The 12,487-nt window shown below is 55.0% G+C and overlaps 1 protein-coding gene across 1 annotated transcript; it reads left to right on the forward strand.

Annotated features, from left to right (window-relative positions):
* Positions 1-166: 166 nt before the first annotated feature.
* LOC119969961 (G-protein coupled receptor-associated protein LMBRD2-like) lies at positions 167-12,487 on the forward strand (the record flags this gene model as incomplete). The annotated part of the gene is made up of 9 exons (XM_038803928.1): positions 167-358; positions 440-573; positions 9,667-9,772; positions 9,908-10,005; positions 10,955-11,058; positions 11,210-11,256; positions 11,372-11,468; positions 11,645-11,777; positions 11,936-12,487. Coding segments are annotated over 9 exons (972 nt in total), but the record flags the coding sequence as incomplete, so codon positions are not given.

The raw sequence follows: 12,487 nt of genomic DNA on the forward strand, positions 1-12,487 counted from the left end.
TCCCCCTCACCTGGCACCCCCCTCCCCTCACCCGGCCCCCTCTCCTCCCCTCACCCGGCCCCCCCCCCTCCCCTCACCCGGCACCCCCCCCCCCCCCCCTCCCCTCACCCGGCCCCCTCTCCTCCCCTCACCCGGCCCCCTCGCCTCCTCTTGATGCTGCCCTTTTCCCCCCACAGAGTGGTATTGGGAATGTTTACTCCGTGGAGTGTGTTACCGGATTCTAGCTGTGCTGCTGTCAGTTTTTTCGATAATTGTGGTTTGGTCCGAATGCACCTTCTTCAGCACCAGCCCCGTCCTCTCACTGTTCGCCATCTTCATTCAGGTGGCAGAGAAAACCTACAATTACCTGTACATTGAGGTGGGTACCAGGGGGTTGGGGTGTTTTGCAACTGCAGATTGACTCCCTCGATGCTAATCCTCTTGCTGTCACTCCCTGTAGCTCGCTTGCTTCATCAGTATCTTCTTCCTGAGTAACTGCATCTACTCCACTGTCTTCAGGATTCGTGTCTTCAATTACTACTACCTGGCTCCACATCATCAGACTGACGCATACAGTCTGCTCTTCAGTGGCATGTGAGTGTTGTAATGACTGTAAACCCATTAATATTCACCTCGCACACTCCATCTCCGAGCACTCACTGTGTTGAGTCTGTTCCAGCGTTCAGTCTCTCGACCCAGAAATCAATTGACTGGCCTCCTCAACACCTTTAGGTGGGTTCCAGATCTCCACTCCCTCGTGTGAAGACATAAGAACATAAGAACTAGGAGCAGGAGTCGGCCATCTACTTATGTAGTGTCTCCCACCCATCCTCCTCCTCTAACCAAAAAAAAAAGCTCTGTCCGTTGGATTGCTAAACTAATAAGTTTTTTATTTTTTTTATTTTTCAGTAGTTGGGAAGTTAGTTCAGTGGGAATGGAGGCTAGGGCAGTTGAATGTTCCTCCTGCAGAATGTGGGAGGAAAGGGTCACCTCTCGTGTCCCTTCTGACTACATCTGCGGGAAGTGCACCCAACTCCAGCTCCTCGAGAGCCGCATTAGGGACCTGGAGCTGGAGCTGGATGAACTTCGGATCATTCGGGAGGCGGAGGAGGTTATTGAGAGGAGTTATAGGGAGGTAGTCACACCTCAGGTAAAAGAAGAAGGTAGATGGGTTACCGTCAGGGGAGGGAGAGGGAACCGGCAGGCAGTACAGGGATCCCCTGTGGTCGTTCCCCTCTATAACAAGTATACCGTTTTGGATACTGTTGAGGGGGACGACTTACCAGGGGTAAGCAATAGGGCGCAGGTCTCTGGCACAGAGTCTGTCCCTGTTGCTCAGAAGGGAAGGGAGAAGAGGAACAGAGCACTTGTCATTGGGGACTCCGTAGTTAGAGGAACAGACAGGAGGTTCTGTGGGAACGAAAGAGACTCACGGTTGGTGTGTTCCCTCCCAGGTGCCAGGGTTCGTGATGTCTCTGATCGTGTTTTTGGGATCCTTAAGGGGGAGGGGGAGCAGCCCCAAGTCGTGGTCCACATAGGTACCAACGACATAGGTAGGAAGAGAGATGGGGATTTGAGACAGAAATTCAGGGAGCTAGGGTGGAAGCTGAGAGCTAGAACAAACAGAGTTGTTATCTCTGGGTTGTTACCCGTGCCACGTGCTAGCGAAGTGAGAAATAAGGAGAGAGAGGAGTTGAATACGTGGCTACAGGGATGGTGCAGGAGGGAGGGTTTTGGCTTCCTGGATAATTGGGGCTCATTCTGGGGTAGGTGGGACCTCTACAAACAGGATGGTCTTCACCTGAACCAGAGGGGTACCAATATCCTGGGGGGGGAGATTTGCTAGTGCTCTTCGGGGGGGTTTAAACTAATTCAGCAGGGGGATGGGAACCTAAATTGTAGTCCCAGTGTACAGGATGTTGAGAGTAGTGAGGTCAGGGATAGGGTTAAAAGTTCGAAAGAGGGCACCGGCAAGCAGGACGCTGGTTTGAAGTGTGTCTACTTCAACGTCAGGAGCATCCGGAATAAGGTGGGTAAGCTTGCAGCATGGGTTGGCACCTGGGATCTCGATGTTGTGGCGATTTCGGAGACATGGGTAGAGCAGGGACAGGAATGGTTGTTGCAGGTTCCAGGATTTAGATGTTTCTGTAGGGGCCTCACGGTAGCATGGTGGTTAGCATCAATGCTTCACAGCTCCAGGGTCCCAGGTTCGATTCCCGGCTGGGTCACTGTCTGTGTGGAGTCTGCACGTCCTCCCCGTGTGCGCGTGGGTTTCCTCCGGGTGCTCCGGTTTCCTCCCACAGTCCAAAGATGTGCGGGTTAGGTGGATTGGCCATGCTAAATTGCCCGTAGTGTAAGGTTAATGGTTACGGGTATACGGGTTACGTGGGTTTAAGTGGGGTGATCATTGTTCGGCACAACATCGAGGGCCGAAGGGCCTGTTCTGTGCTGTACTGTTCTATGTTCTATGTTCTATGTTCTAACAGAGAAGATGGTAAAAGAGGGGGGGGTGTGGCATTGTTAATCAAGGAAAGTATTACGGCGGTAGAAAGGACGCTTGAGGACTCGTCTACTGAGGCAGTATGGGCCGAGGTTAGGAACAGTAGAGGAGAGGTCACCCTGTTGGGAGTTGTCTATAGACCTCCGAATAGTCCCAGAGATGTAGAGGAAAGGATTGCAAAGATGATTCTTGACAGGAGCGAGAGTAACAGGGTAGTTGTTATGGGGGACTTTAACTTTCCAAATATTGACTGGAAATACTATAGTTCGAGTACTATAGATGGGTCAGTTTTTGTGCAGTGTGTGCAGGAGGGTTTTCTGACACAGTATGTAGACAGGCCAACAAGTGGCGAGGCCACATTGGATTTGGTACTGGGTAATGAACCCGGCCAGGTGTTAGATTTAGATGTAGGTGAGCACTTTGGTGATAGTGATCACAACTCGGTTATGTTTACTTTAGCAATGGGCAGGGATAGGTATATACCGCAAGGCAAGAATTATAGCTGGGGGAAAGGCAATTATGATGCTATTCGGCAAGATTTAGGAGGTATAGGATGGGGAAGGAAACTGCAGGGGATGGGTACAATTGAAATGTGGAGCTTTTTCAAGGAACAGCTACTGCGTGTCCTTGATAAGTATGTACCAGTCAGGCAGGGAGGAAGTTGTCGAGCAAGGGAGCCGTGGTTTACTAAGGAAGTTGAAGCACTTGTCAAGAGGAAGAAGAAGGCTTATGTTAGGATGAGACATGAAGGCTCAGTTAGGGCACTTGAGAGTTACAAGTTAGCCAGGAAGGACCTAAAGGGAGAGTTAAGAAGAGCGAGGAGAGGACACGAAAAGTCGTTGGCGGATAGGATCAAGGAAAACCCTAAGGCTTTCTATAGGTATATCAGGAACAAAAGAATGACTCGAGTAAGATTAGGGCCAATCAAGGATAGTAGTGGAAAGTTGTGTGTGGAATCAGAGGAGATAGGGGAAGCATTAAATGGATATTTTTCGTCAGTGTTTACACTGGAGAAAGACAATGTTGTCGAGGAGAACACTCAGGTTCAGTCGACCAGGCTAGATGGAATTGAGGTTCAAAAGGAGGAGGTGTTAGCAATTTTAGAAAATGTCAAAATAGATAAGTCCCCTGGGCCAGATGGGATTTATCCTAGGATTCTCTGGGAAGCCAGGGAGGAGATTGCTGAGCCTTTGTCCTTGATCTTTATGTCGTCTTTGTCGACAGGAATAGTGCCGGAAGACTGGAGGATAGCAAATGTTGTCCCCTTGTTCAAGAAGGGGAGTAGAGACAACCCTGGTATTTATAGACCTGTGAGCCTTACTTCGGTTGTGGGTAAAATGTTGGAAAAGGTTATAAGAGATGGGGTTTATAATCATCTTGAAAAGAACAAGTTGATTAGCGATACTCAACACGGTTTTGTGAAGGGTAGGTCATGTCTCACAAACCTTATTGAGTTTTTTGAGAAGGTGACCAAACAGGTGGATCAGGATAAAGCTGTTGATGTGGTGTATATGGATTTCAGTAAGGCGTTTGATAAGGTTCCCCACGGTAGGCTATTGCAGAAAATAAGGAAGTATGGAATTGAAGGTGATTTAGCGGTTTGGATCAGTAATTGGCTAGCTGAAAGAAGACAGAGGGTGGTGGTTGATGGCAAATGTTCATCCTGGAGTTCAGTTACTAGTGGTGTACCGCAAGGATCTGTTTTGGGGCCACTGCTGTTTGTCATTTTATAAATGACCTGGAAGAGGGTGTAGAAGGATGGGTTAGTAAATTTGCAGATGACACGAAGGTCGGTGGAGTTGTGGATAGTGCTGAAGGATGTTATAGGATACAGAGGGACATAGATAAGCTGCAGAGCTGGGCTGAGAGGTGGCAGATGGAGTTTAATGAGGAAAAGTGTGAGGTGATTCACTTTGGAAGGAGTAACAGGAATGCAGAGTACTGGGCTAATGGCAAGATTCTTGGTAGTGTAGATGAACAGAGAGATCTCGGCATCCAGGTACATAAATCCCTGAAAGTTGCCACCCAGGTTAATAGGGCTGTTAAGAAGGCATATGGTGTGCTAGCCTTTATAAGCAGGGGGATTGAGTTTCGGAACCACAAGGTCATGCTGCAGCTGTACATAACTCTGGTGCGGCCACACCTGGAGTACTGCGTGCAGTTCTGGTCACCACATTATAGGAAGGATGTGGAAGCTTTGGAAAGGGTTCAGAGGAGATTTACTAGGATGTTGCCTGGTATGGAGGGAAGGTCTTACGAGGAAAGGCTCAGGGAATTGAGGTTGTTTTCGTTAGAGAGGAGAAGGCTGAGAGGTGACTTAATAGAGACATATAAGATCGTCAGAGGGTTAGATAGGGTGGACAGTGAGAGTCTTTTTCCTCGGATGGTGATGACCAACACGAGGGGACATAGCTTTAAATTGAGGGGTGAGAGATATAGGACAGATATAGGTCAGAGGCAGTTTCTTTACTCAGAGAGTAGTAGGGGTGTGGAACGCCCTGCCTGCAATAGTAGTAGACTCGCCAACTTTAAGGGTATTTAAGTGGTCACTGGATAGACATATGGATGAATATGGAATAGTGTAGGTCAGATAGGCTTCAGATGGTTTCACAGGTCGGCGCAACATCGAGGGCCGAAGGGCCCGTACTGCGCTGTAGTGTTCTATGTTCTATGTTCTATCTGGCCCCTCGAGCCTGCTCCGCCATTCAATGAGATCATGGCTGATCTTTTGTGGACTCAGCTCCACTTTCCGGCCCGAACACCATAACCCTTAATCCCTTTATTCTTCAAAAACTATCTATCTTTACCTTAAAAACATGTAATGAAGGAGCCTCAACTGCTTCACTGGGCAAGGAATTCCATAGATTCACAACCCTTTGGGTGAAGAAGTTCCTCCTAAACTCAGTCCTAAATCTACTTCCCCTTATTTTGAGGCTATGCCCCCTAGTTCTGCTTTCACCCGCCAGTGGAAACAACCTGCCCGCATCTATCCTATCTATTCCCTTCATAATTTTATATGTTTCTATAAGATCCCCCCTCATCCTTCTAAATTCCAACGAGTACAGTCCCAGTCTACTCAATCTCTCCTCGTAATCCAACCCCTTCAGCTCTGGGATTAAGCTAGTGAATCTCCTCTGCACACCCTCCAGCCCCAGCACGTCCTTTCTCAAGTAAGGAGACCAAAACTGAACACAATACTCCAGGTGTGGCCTCACTAACACCATATACAATTGCAGCATAACCTCCCTAGTCTTAAATTCCATCCCTCTAGCAATGAAGGACAAAATTCCGTTTGCCGCCTTAATCACCTGTTGCACTTGTAAACCAACTTTCTGTGACTCATGCACTAGCACACCCAGGTCTCTCTGCACAGCGGCATGTTTTAATATTTTATCATTTAAATAATAATCCCTTTTGCTGTTATTCCTACCAAAATGGATAACCTCACATTTATCAACATTGTATTCCATCTGCCAGACCCTAGCCCATTCACTTAACCTATCCAAATCCCTCTGCAGACTTCCAGTATCCTCTGCACTTTTCGCTTTACCACTCATCTTAGTGTCATCTGCAAACTTGGACACATTGACTTTGGTCCTCAACTCCAAATCATCTATGTAAATTGTGAACAATTGTGGGCCCAACACGGATCCCTGAGGGACACCACTAGCTACTGATTGCCAACCAGAGAAACACCCATTAATCCCCACTCTTTGCTTTCTATTAATTAACCTATCCTCTATCCATGCTACTACTTTACCCTTAATGCCATGCATCTTTATCTTATGCAGCAACATTTTGTGTGGCACCTTGTCAAAGGCTTTCTGGAAATCCAGATATACCACATCCATTGGCTCCCCGTTATCTACTGCACTGGTAATGTCCTCAAAAAATTCCAATAAATTAGTTAGGCATGACCTGCCTTTAACGAACCCATGCTGCGTCTGCCCAATGGGACAATTTCTATCCAGATGCCTCGCTATTTCTTCCTTGATGATAGATTCCAGCATCTTCCCTACTACCAGAGTTAAGCTAACTGGCCCCTCTTACTGATGTTACCCCAGGACAGCTTGGCTCAGATTTTCAGATGATTGCTCCGTGTTTCGTGGACTCTGCACTGCCCCGTCCCACCCTGACTGCCCCGTCCCACCCCGCCCAGACTGCCCCGTCCCACCCCGCCCAGACTGCCCCGTCCCACCCCGCCCAGACTGCCCCGTCCCACCCCGCCCAGACTGCCCCGTCCCACCCTGACTGCCCCGCCCCGCCCAGACTGCCCCGTCCCACCCTGACTGCCCCGTCCCACCCTGACTGCCCCGTCCCATCCCGCCCAGACTGCCCCGTCCCACCCTGACTGCCCCGTCCCACCCTGACTGCCCCGTCCCACCCTGACTGCCCCGTCCCATCCCGCCCAGACTGCCCCGTCCCGCCCAGACTGCCCCGTCCCGCCCCGCCCAGACTTCCCCGCCCCGCCCAGACTGCCCCGCCCCACCCCGCCTGCCCCACCCCACCCCGCCCTGACTGCCCCGTCCCACCCTGACTGCCCCGTCCCACCCTGACTGCCCCGTCCCACCCTGACTGCCCCGTCCCATCCCGCCCAGACTGCCCCGTCCCACCCTGACTGCCCCGTCCCACCCTGACTGCCCCGTCCCACCCTGACTGCCCCGTCCCATCCCGCCCAGACTGCCCCGTCCCGCCCAGACTGCCCCGTCCCGCCCCGCCCAGACTTCCCCGCCCCGCCCAGACTGCCCCGCCCCACCCCGCCTGCCCCACCCCACCCCGCCCTGACTGCCCCGTCCCACCCTGACTGCCCCGTCCCATCCCGCCCAGACTGCCCCGTCCCACCCCGCCCAGACTGCCCCGTCCCACCCCGCCCAGACTGCCCCGTCCCATCCCGCCCAGACTGCCCCGTCCCACCCCGCCCAGACTGCCCCGTCCCACCCCGCCCAGACTGCCCCGTCCCACCCCGCCCAGACTGCCCCGTCCCACCCCGCCCAGACTGCCCCGTCCCACCCCGCCCAGACTGCCCCGTCCCACCCTGACTGCCCCGCCCCGCCCTGACTGCCCCGTCCCACCCAGACTGCCCCGTCCCACCCTGACTGCCCCGCCCCGCCCTGACTGCCCCGTCCCACCCCGCCCAGACTGCCCCGCCCCGCCCTGACTGCCCCGTCCCACCCTGACTGCCCCGTCCCACCCTGACTGCCCCGTCCCACCCTGACTGCCCCGTCCCGCCCTGACTGCCCCGTCCCACCCTGACTGCCCCGTCCCATCCCGCCCAGACTGCCCCGTCCCACCCCGCCCAGACTGCCCCGTCCCACCCTGACTGCCCCGTCCCACCCCGCCCAGACTGCCCCGTCCCACCCCGCCCAGACTGCCCCGTCCCACCCCGCCCAGACTGCCCCGTCCCACCCCGCCCAGACTGCCCCGTCCCACCCCGCCCAGACTGCCCCGTCCCACCCTGACTGCCCCGTCCCGCCCCGCCCAGACTGCCCCGCCCCGCCCTGACTGCCCCGTCCCACCCTGACTGCCCCGTCCCACCCTGACTGCCCCGTCCCACCCCGCCCAGACTGCCCCGTCCCACCCTGACTGCCCCGTCCCGCCCCGCCCAGACTGCCCCGCCCCGCCCTGACTGCCCCGTCCCACCCTGACTGCCCCGTCCCACCCTGACTGCCCCGTCCCACCCTGACTGCCCCGTCCCACCCTGACTGCCCCGTCCCACCCTGACTGCCCCGTCCCACCCCGCCCACTGCCCCACCCCGCCCACTGCCCCGCCCCGCCCTGACTGCCCCGTCCCACCCTGACTGCCCCGTCCCACCCTGACTGCCCCGTCCCACCCTGACTGCCCCGTCCCGCCCTGACTGCCCCGCCCCGCCCTGACTGCCCCCTCCCACCCTGACTGCCCCGTCCCGCCCTGACTGCCCCGCCCCGCCCTGACTGCCCCCTCCCACCCTGACTGCCCCGTCCCGCCCTGACTGCCCCGTCCCACCCTGACTGCCCCGCCCCACCCCGCCTGCCCCACCCCGCCCTGACTGCCCCGTCCCACCCTGACTGCCCCGCCCCACCCCGCCTGCCCCCTCCCACCCTGACTGCCCCGTCCACCCCGCCCAGACTGCCCCTCCCCGCCCTGACTGCCCCGTCCCGCCCTGACTGCCCCTCCCCGCCCTGACTGCCCCTCCCCGCCCTGACTGCCCCGTCCCACCCTGACTGCCCCGTCCCACCCCGCCCAGACTGCCCCGCCCCGCCCTGACTGCCCCGCCCCACCCCGCCTGCCCCACCCCGCCCTGACTGCCCCGCCCCGCCCTGACTGCCCCGCCCCGCCCTGACTGCCCCGCCCCGCCCTGACTGCCCCCTCCCACCCTGACTGCCCTGTCCCGCCCTGACTGCCCCCTCCCACCCTGACTGCCCCGTCCACCCCGCCCAGACTGCCCCGTCCCACCCCGCCCTGACTGCCCCTCCCCGCCCTGACTGCCCCGTCCCACCCCGCCCTGACTGCCCCTCCCCGCCCTGACTGCCCCGTCCCACCCCGCCCAGTGGGGGGTACAGTGCGGATCCCGTGAGGGGGGAGAAGGGGTACAGTGCGGACCCTGTGGGGGGGGGGTACAGTGCAGACCCTGTGGGGGGGGGGGTACAGTGGGGACCCTGTGAGGGGGGTGGGGGGGGGGTACAGTGCGGACCCTGTGAGGGGGGAGAGGGGGTACAGTGCGGACCCTGTGGGGGGGGGGTACAGTGCAGACCCTGTGGGGGGGGGTACAGTGCGGACCCTGTGAGGGGGGAGAGGGTGTACAGTACGGACCCTGTGAGGGGGGAGAGGGGGTACAGTGCGGACCCTGTGGGGGGGGTACAGTGCAGACCCTGTGGGGGGGGGTACAGTGGGGACCCTGTGAGGGGGGAGAGGGGGTACAGTGCGGACCCGGTTGGGGGGTGGGGTACATTGCGGACCCTGTGAGGGGGGAGAGGGGGTACAGTGCGGACCCTGTGGGGGGGGGGTACACTGCAGACCCTGTGGGGGGGGGGGGGTAACAGTGGGGACCCTGTGGGGGGGGTACATTGCGGACCCTGTGAGGGGGGAGAGGGGGTACAGTGCAGACCCGGTTGGGGGGGGGGGGGTACAGTATGGATTCCGTGAGTGGGGGTGGAGGGGGTACTGTGCACACCCTGTGGGTCAGATTTAAGTGTGTTTCCTCTTGCAGGTTGTTCTGCAGACTGACGCCGCCACTTTGTCTGAATTTCCTGGGACTGATCCACATGGATTCTGCAATTTCGCACCAGACCAGAGAGCAGACAGCTTATACCTCGGTGAGAGACACGGGGCAGACATGGACTGACAGGTGTCAGAGTGATGGGTGACATTGGGAAAGGTTGTGGTGATGATGGGATGGATGTTGGCGTGATGGTGACTGCTCCGTTATTGACTGTGCCGTCTCTCCCCAGATTATGGGCTCAATGCGGGTCATCTCCTTCATCGCTGACGGGTTCTACATATATTACCCCACACTGGTTGTCATCCTCTGTATTGCTACATACTTCAGGTAACCTGTATCTAACCCCGTGCTGTACCTGTCCTGGGAGTGTTTGATGGGGACAGTGTAGAGGGAGCTTTACTCTGTATCTAACCCCGTGCTGTACCTGTCCTGGGATTGTTTGATGGGGACAGTGTAGAGGGAGTATTACTCTGTATCTAACCCCGTGCTGTACCTGTCCTGGGAGTGTTTGATGGGGACAGTGTAGAGGGAGCTTTACTCTGTATCTAACCCCCCGCTGTATCTGTCCTGGGAGTGTTTGATGGGGACAGTGTAGAGGGAGCTTTACTCTGTATCTAACCACGTGCTGTACCTGTCCTGGGAGTGTTTGATGGGGACAGTGTAGAGGGAGCTTTACTCTGTATCTAACCCCGTGCTGTACCTGTGCTGGGAGTGTTTGATGGGGACAGAGCAGAGGGAGCTTTACTCTGTATCTAACCCCATGCTGTACCTGTCCTGGGAGTGTTTGATGGGGACAGTGTAGATGGAGCTTTACTCTGTATCTAACTCCGTGATGTACCTGCCCTGGGAGTGTTTGATGGGGACAGAGCAGAGGGAGCTTTACTCTGTATCTAACCCCGTGCTGTCCCTGTCCTGGGAGTGTTTGATGGGGACAGTGTAGAGGGAGCTTAACTCTATATCTAACCCCGTGCTGCACCTGTCCTGGGAGTGTTTGATGGGGACAGTGTAGAGGGAGCTTTACTCTGTATCTAACCCCGTGCTGTACCTGTCCTGGGAGTGTTTGATGGGGACAGTGTAGAGGGAGCTTTACTCTGTATCTAACCCCGTGCTGTACCTGTCCTGGGAGTGTTTGATGGGGATAGTGTAGAGAGAGCTTTACTCTGTATCTAACCCCGTGCTGTACCTGTCCTGGGAGTGTTTGATGGGGACAGTGTCGAGAGGATATTTGTGCGATTCTCAAAGTTGTGCTCCTGACTTTGAACATTTTTCTCATTAGCCTGGGGACACGCTGCCTGAACCTTCTCGGCTTCCAGCAATTTATGGGAGACAATGAAATGACATCTGACCTTGTGGAAGAAGGGAAGGAGCTGATTAAAAGAGGTGAAGTACACTTATCTGAATCATAATTCTCATCTGAGGGAGAGTTTGGGGTACTGACGCGTTGATGTGATGGGGATTGTGCGGGAGGCGGCTTTGTATCAGGCAGTGTGGTTGACTTGTTCCCTGACAAATGTTTGTAATTATTTTGCAGAGAAGCGGAAACGGCAGCGTCTGGAGGATGGGGAGAGTCGGCGGAGGGTAAGCTGTAGCTCCTTCAATCCTCAACCTGCCTCATGTTTGGTTCCGTCTTTCATTCCCTTTAACTCCACCAGTCAGAGTAGAGCTCCTGTGTAAAAAGTTATTATTTTGGCAGGAATGGAAGGAACGTTATGGAAATCAGAAAGAGGAATTCACACGAAATAGAGGATCTCACACTGAAATTGCCGAATCCCTGCAGGCCACGAAGCGCGGTGAGTGGGAATGTCCGCCCCTACCTTACTCGTTCTGTTGCCCTCTCTGGAGAGTACGTTTGTTCTTTTCTTTCTCGTTCTCCCCGAATCACTGTTGATATCTAAGTTTCAGTTTTCAGTGAGCAATCCTGTCTGTTAACTGATTTGTACTCATTTCAAATGCATCTTTTTCTCAGCTTCCAAATATTGCCGTTCGAACAGCAAAACAGAGAGAGATTGTCTGGAGCTGCTGCAGGATCCGGAGCCAATGGATTTCAATGCAGACTCCTTCAGTGACGATGGCCCTGATCACAACTCTGAGCTGGGGAGGTACAGAGCGCAGGGGCGGCACGGGGATCCCATGGTGGGGGTGGGGTTACTGGGGCACTCGAGGTCAGTTGTATATACATGGGAGCGAAACCCAGAGTTGCAGCTGGAGGGGCTGGAATTGTTTTTGCTGAGCTTGACCATGTTCCCTCTTCCTTTAGGTACCAGCCAAGTGGACGGTATCTCTCCATGTCTCGCAGCCGCATCTTCGATGATATCTGAGTGGTCATTTGGGTCCGTTACATAGATCTGCATCTGCTCATTGGGTATAACCCATTATCCACTCCACACTAAACATCTGGGGGAGTAGGTCAATGCAAGAACCTGTCTGCTTTTCTACAACCCCCCCCCCCCACTTCACTACTGTATATTTCGATCTGTTCTGGATCACAATCCCCATCATCGAAAAAGACCAAATGCTCAATTATCTCAGTGCAGCTTTTGGGATCTTGTGGTGTATAAAATAATTTCTGGACTTCAAAAGATTGTAAAATGTTTTGGGGGCATTGTGAAGCCATGAAAGATGCTTCACAACAGCATGTGACCCCCCCCCCCCCTCATTTTGCTTTTGCACTTTCCTGTCCCTTGGAATGAAGGATGCATTTGGGGCTAAAGGATGCATTTGGGGCTAGCAATCAGATTTGTGTATTCCTATTGATTGGTGTAAAGAATCACTGTAATTTATTGATGTATTTAATAAATGGTTAAACCTC

This window comes from Scyliorhinus canicula, chromosome 8 (genome assembly GCF_902713615.1).
Source record: "Scyliorhinus canicula chromosome 8, sScyCan1.1, whole genome shotgun sequence".
Lineage (NCBI taxonomy): Eukaryota > Metazoa > Chordata > Chondrichthyes > Carcharhiniformes > Scyliorhinidae > Scyliorhinus > Scyliorhinus canicula.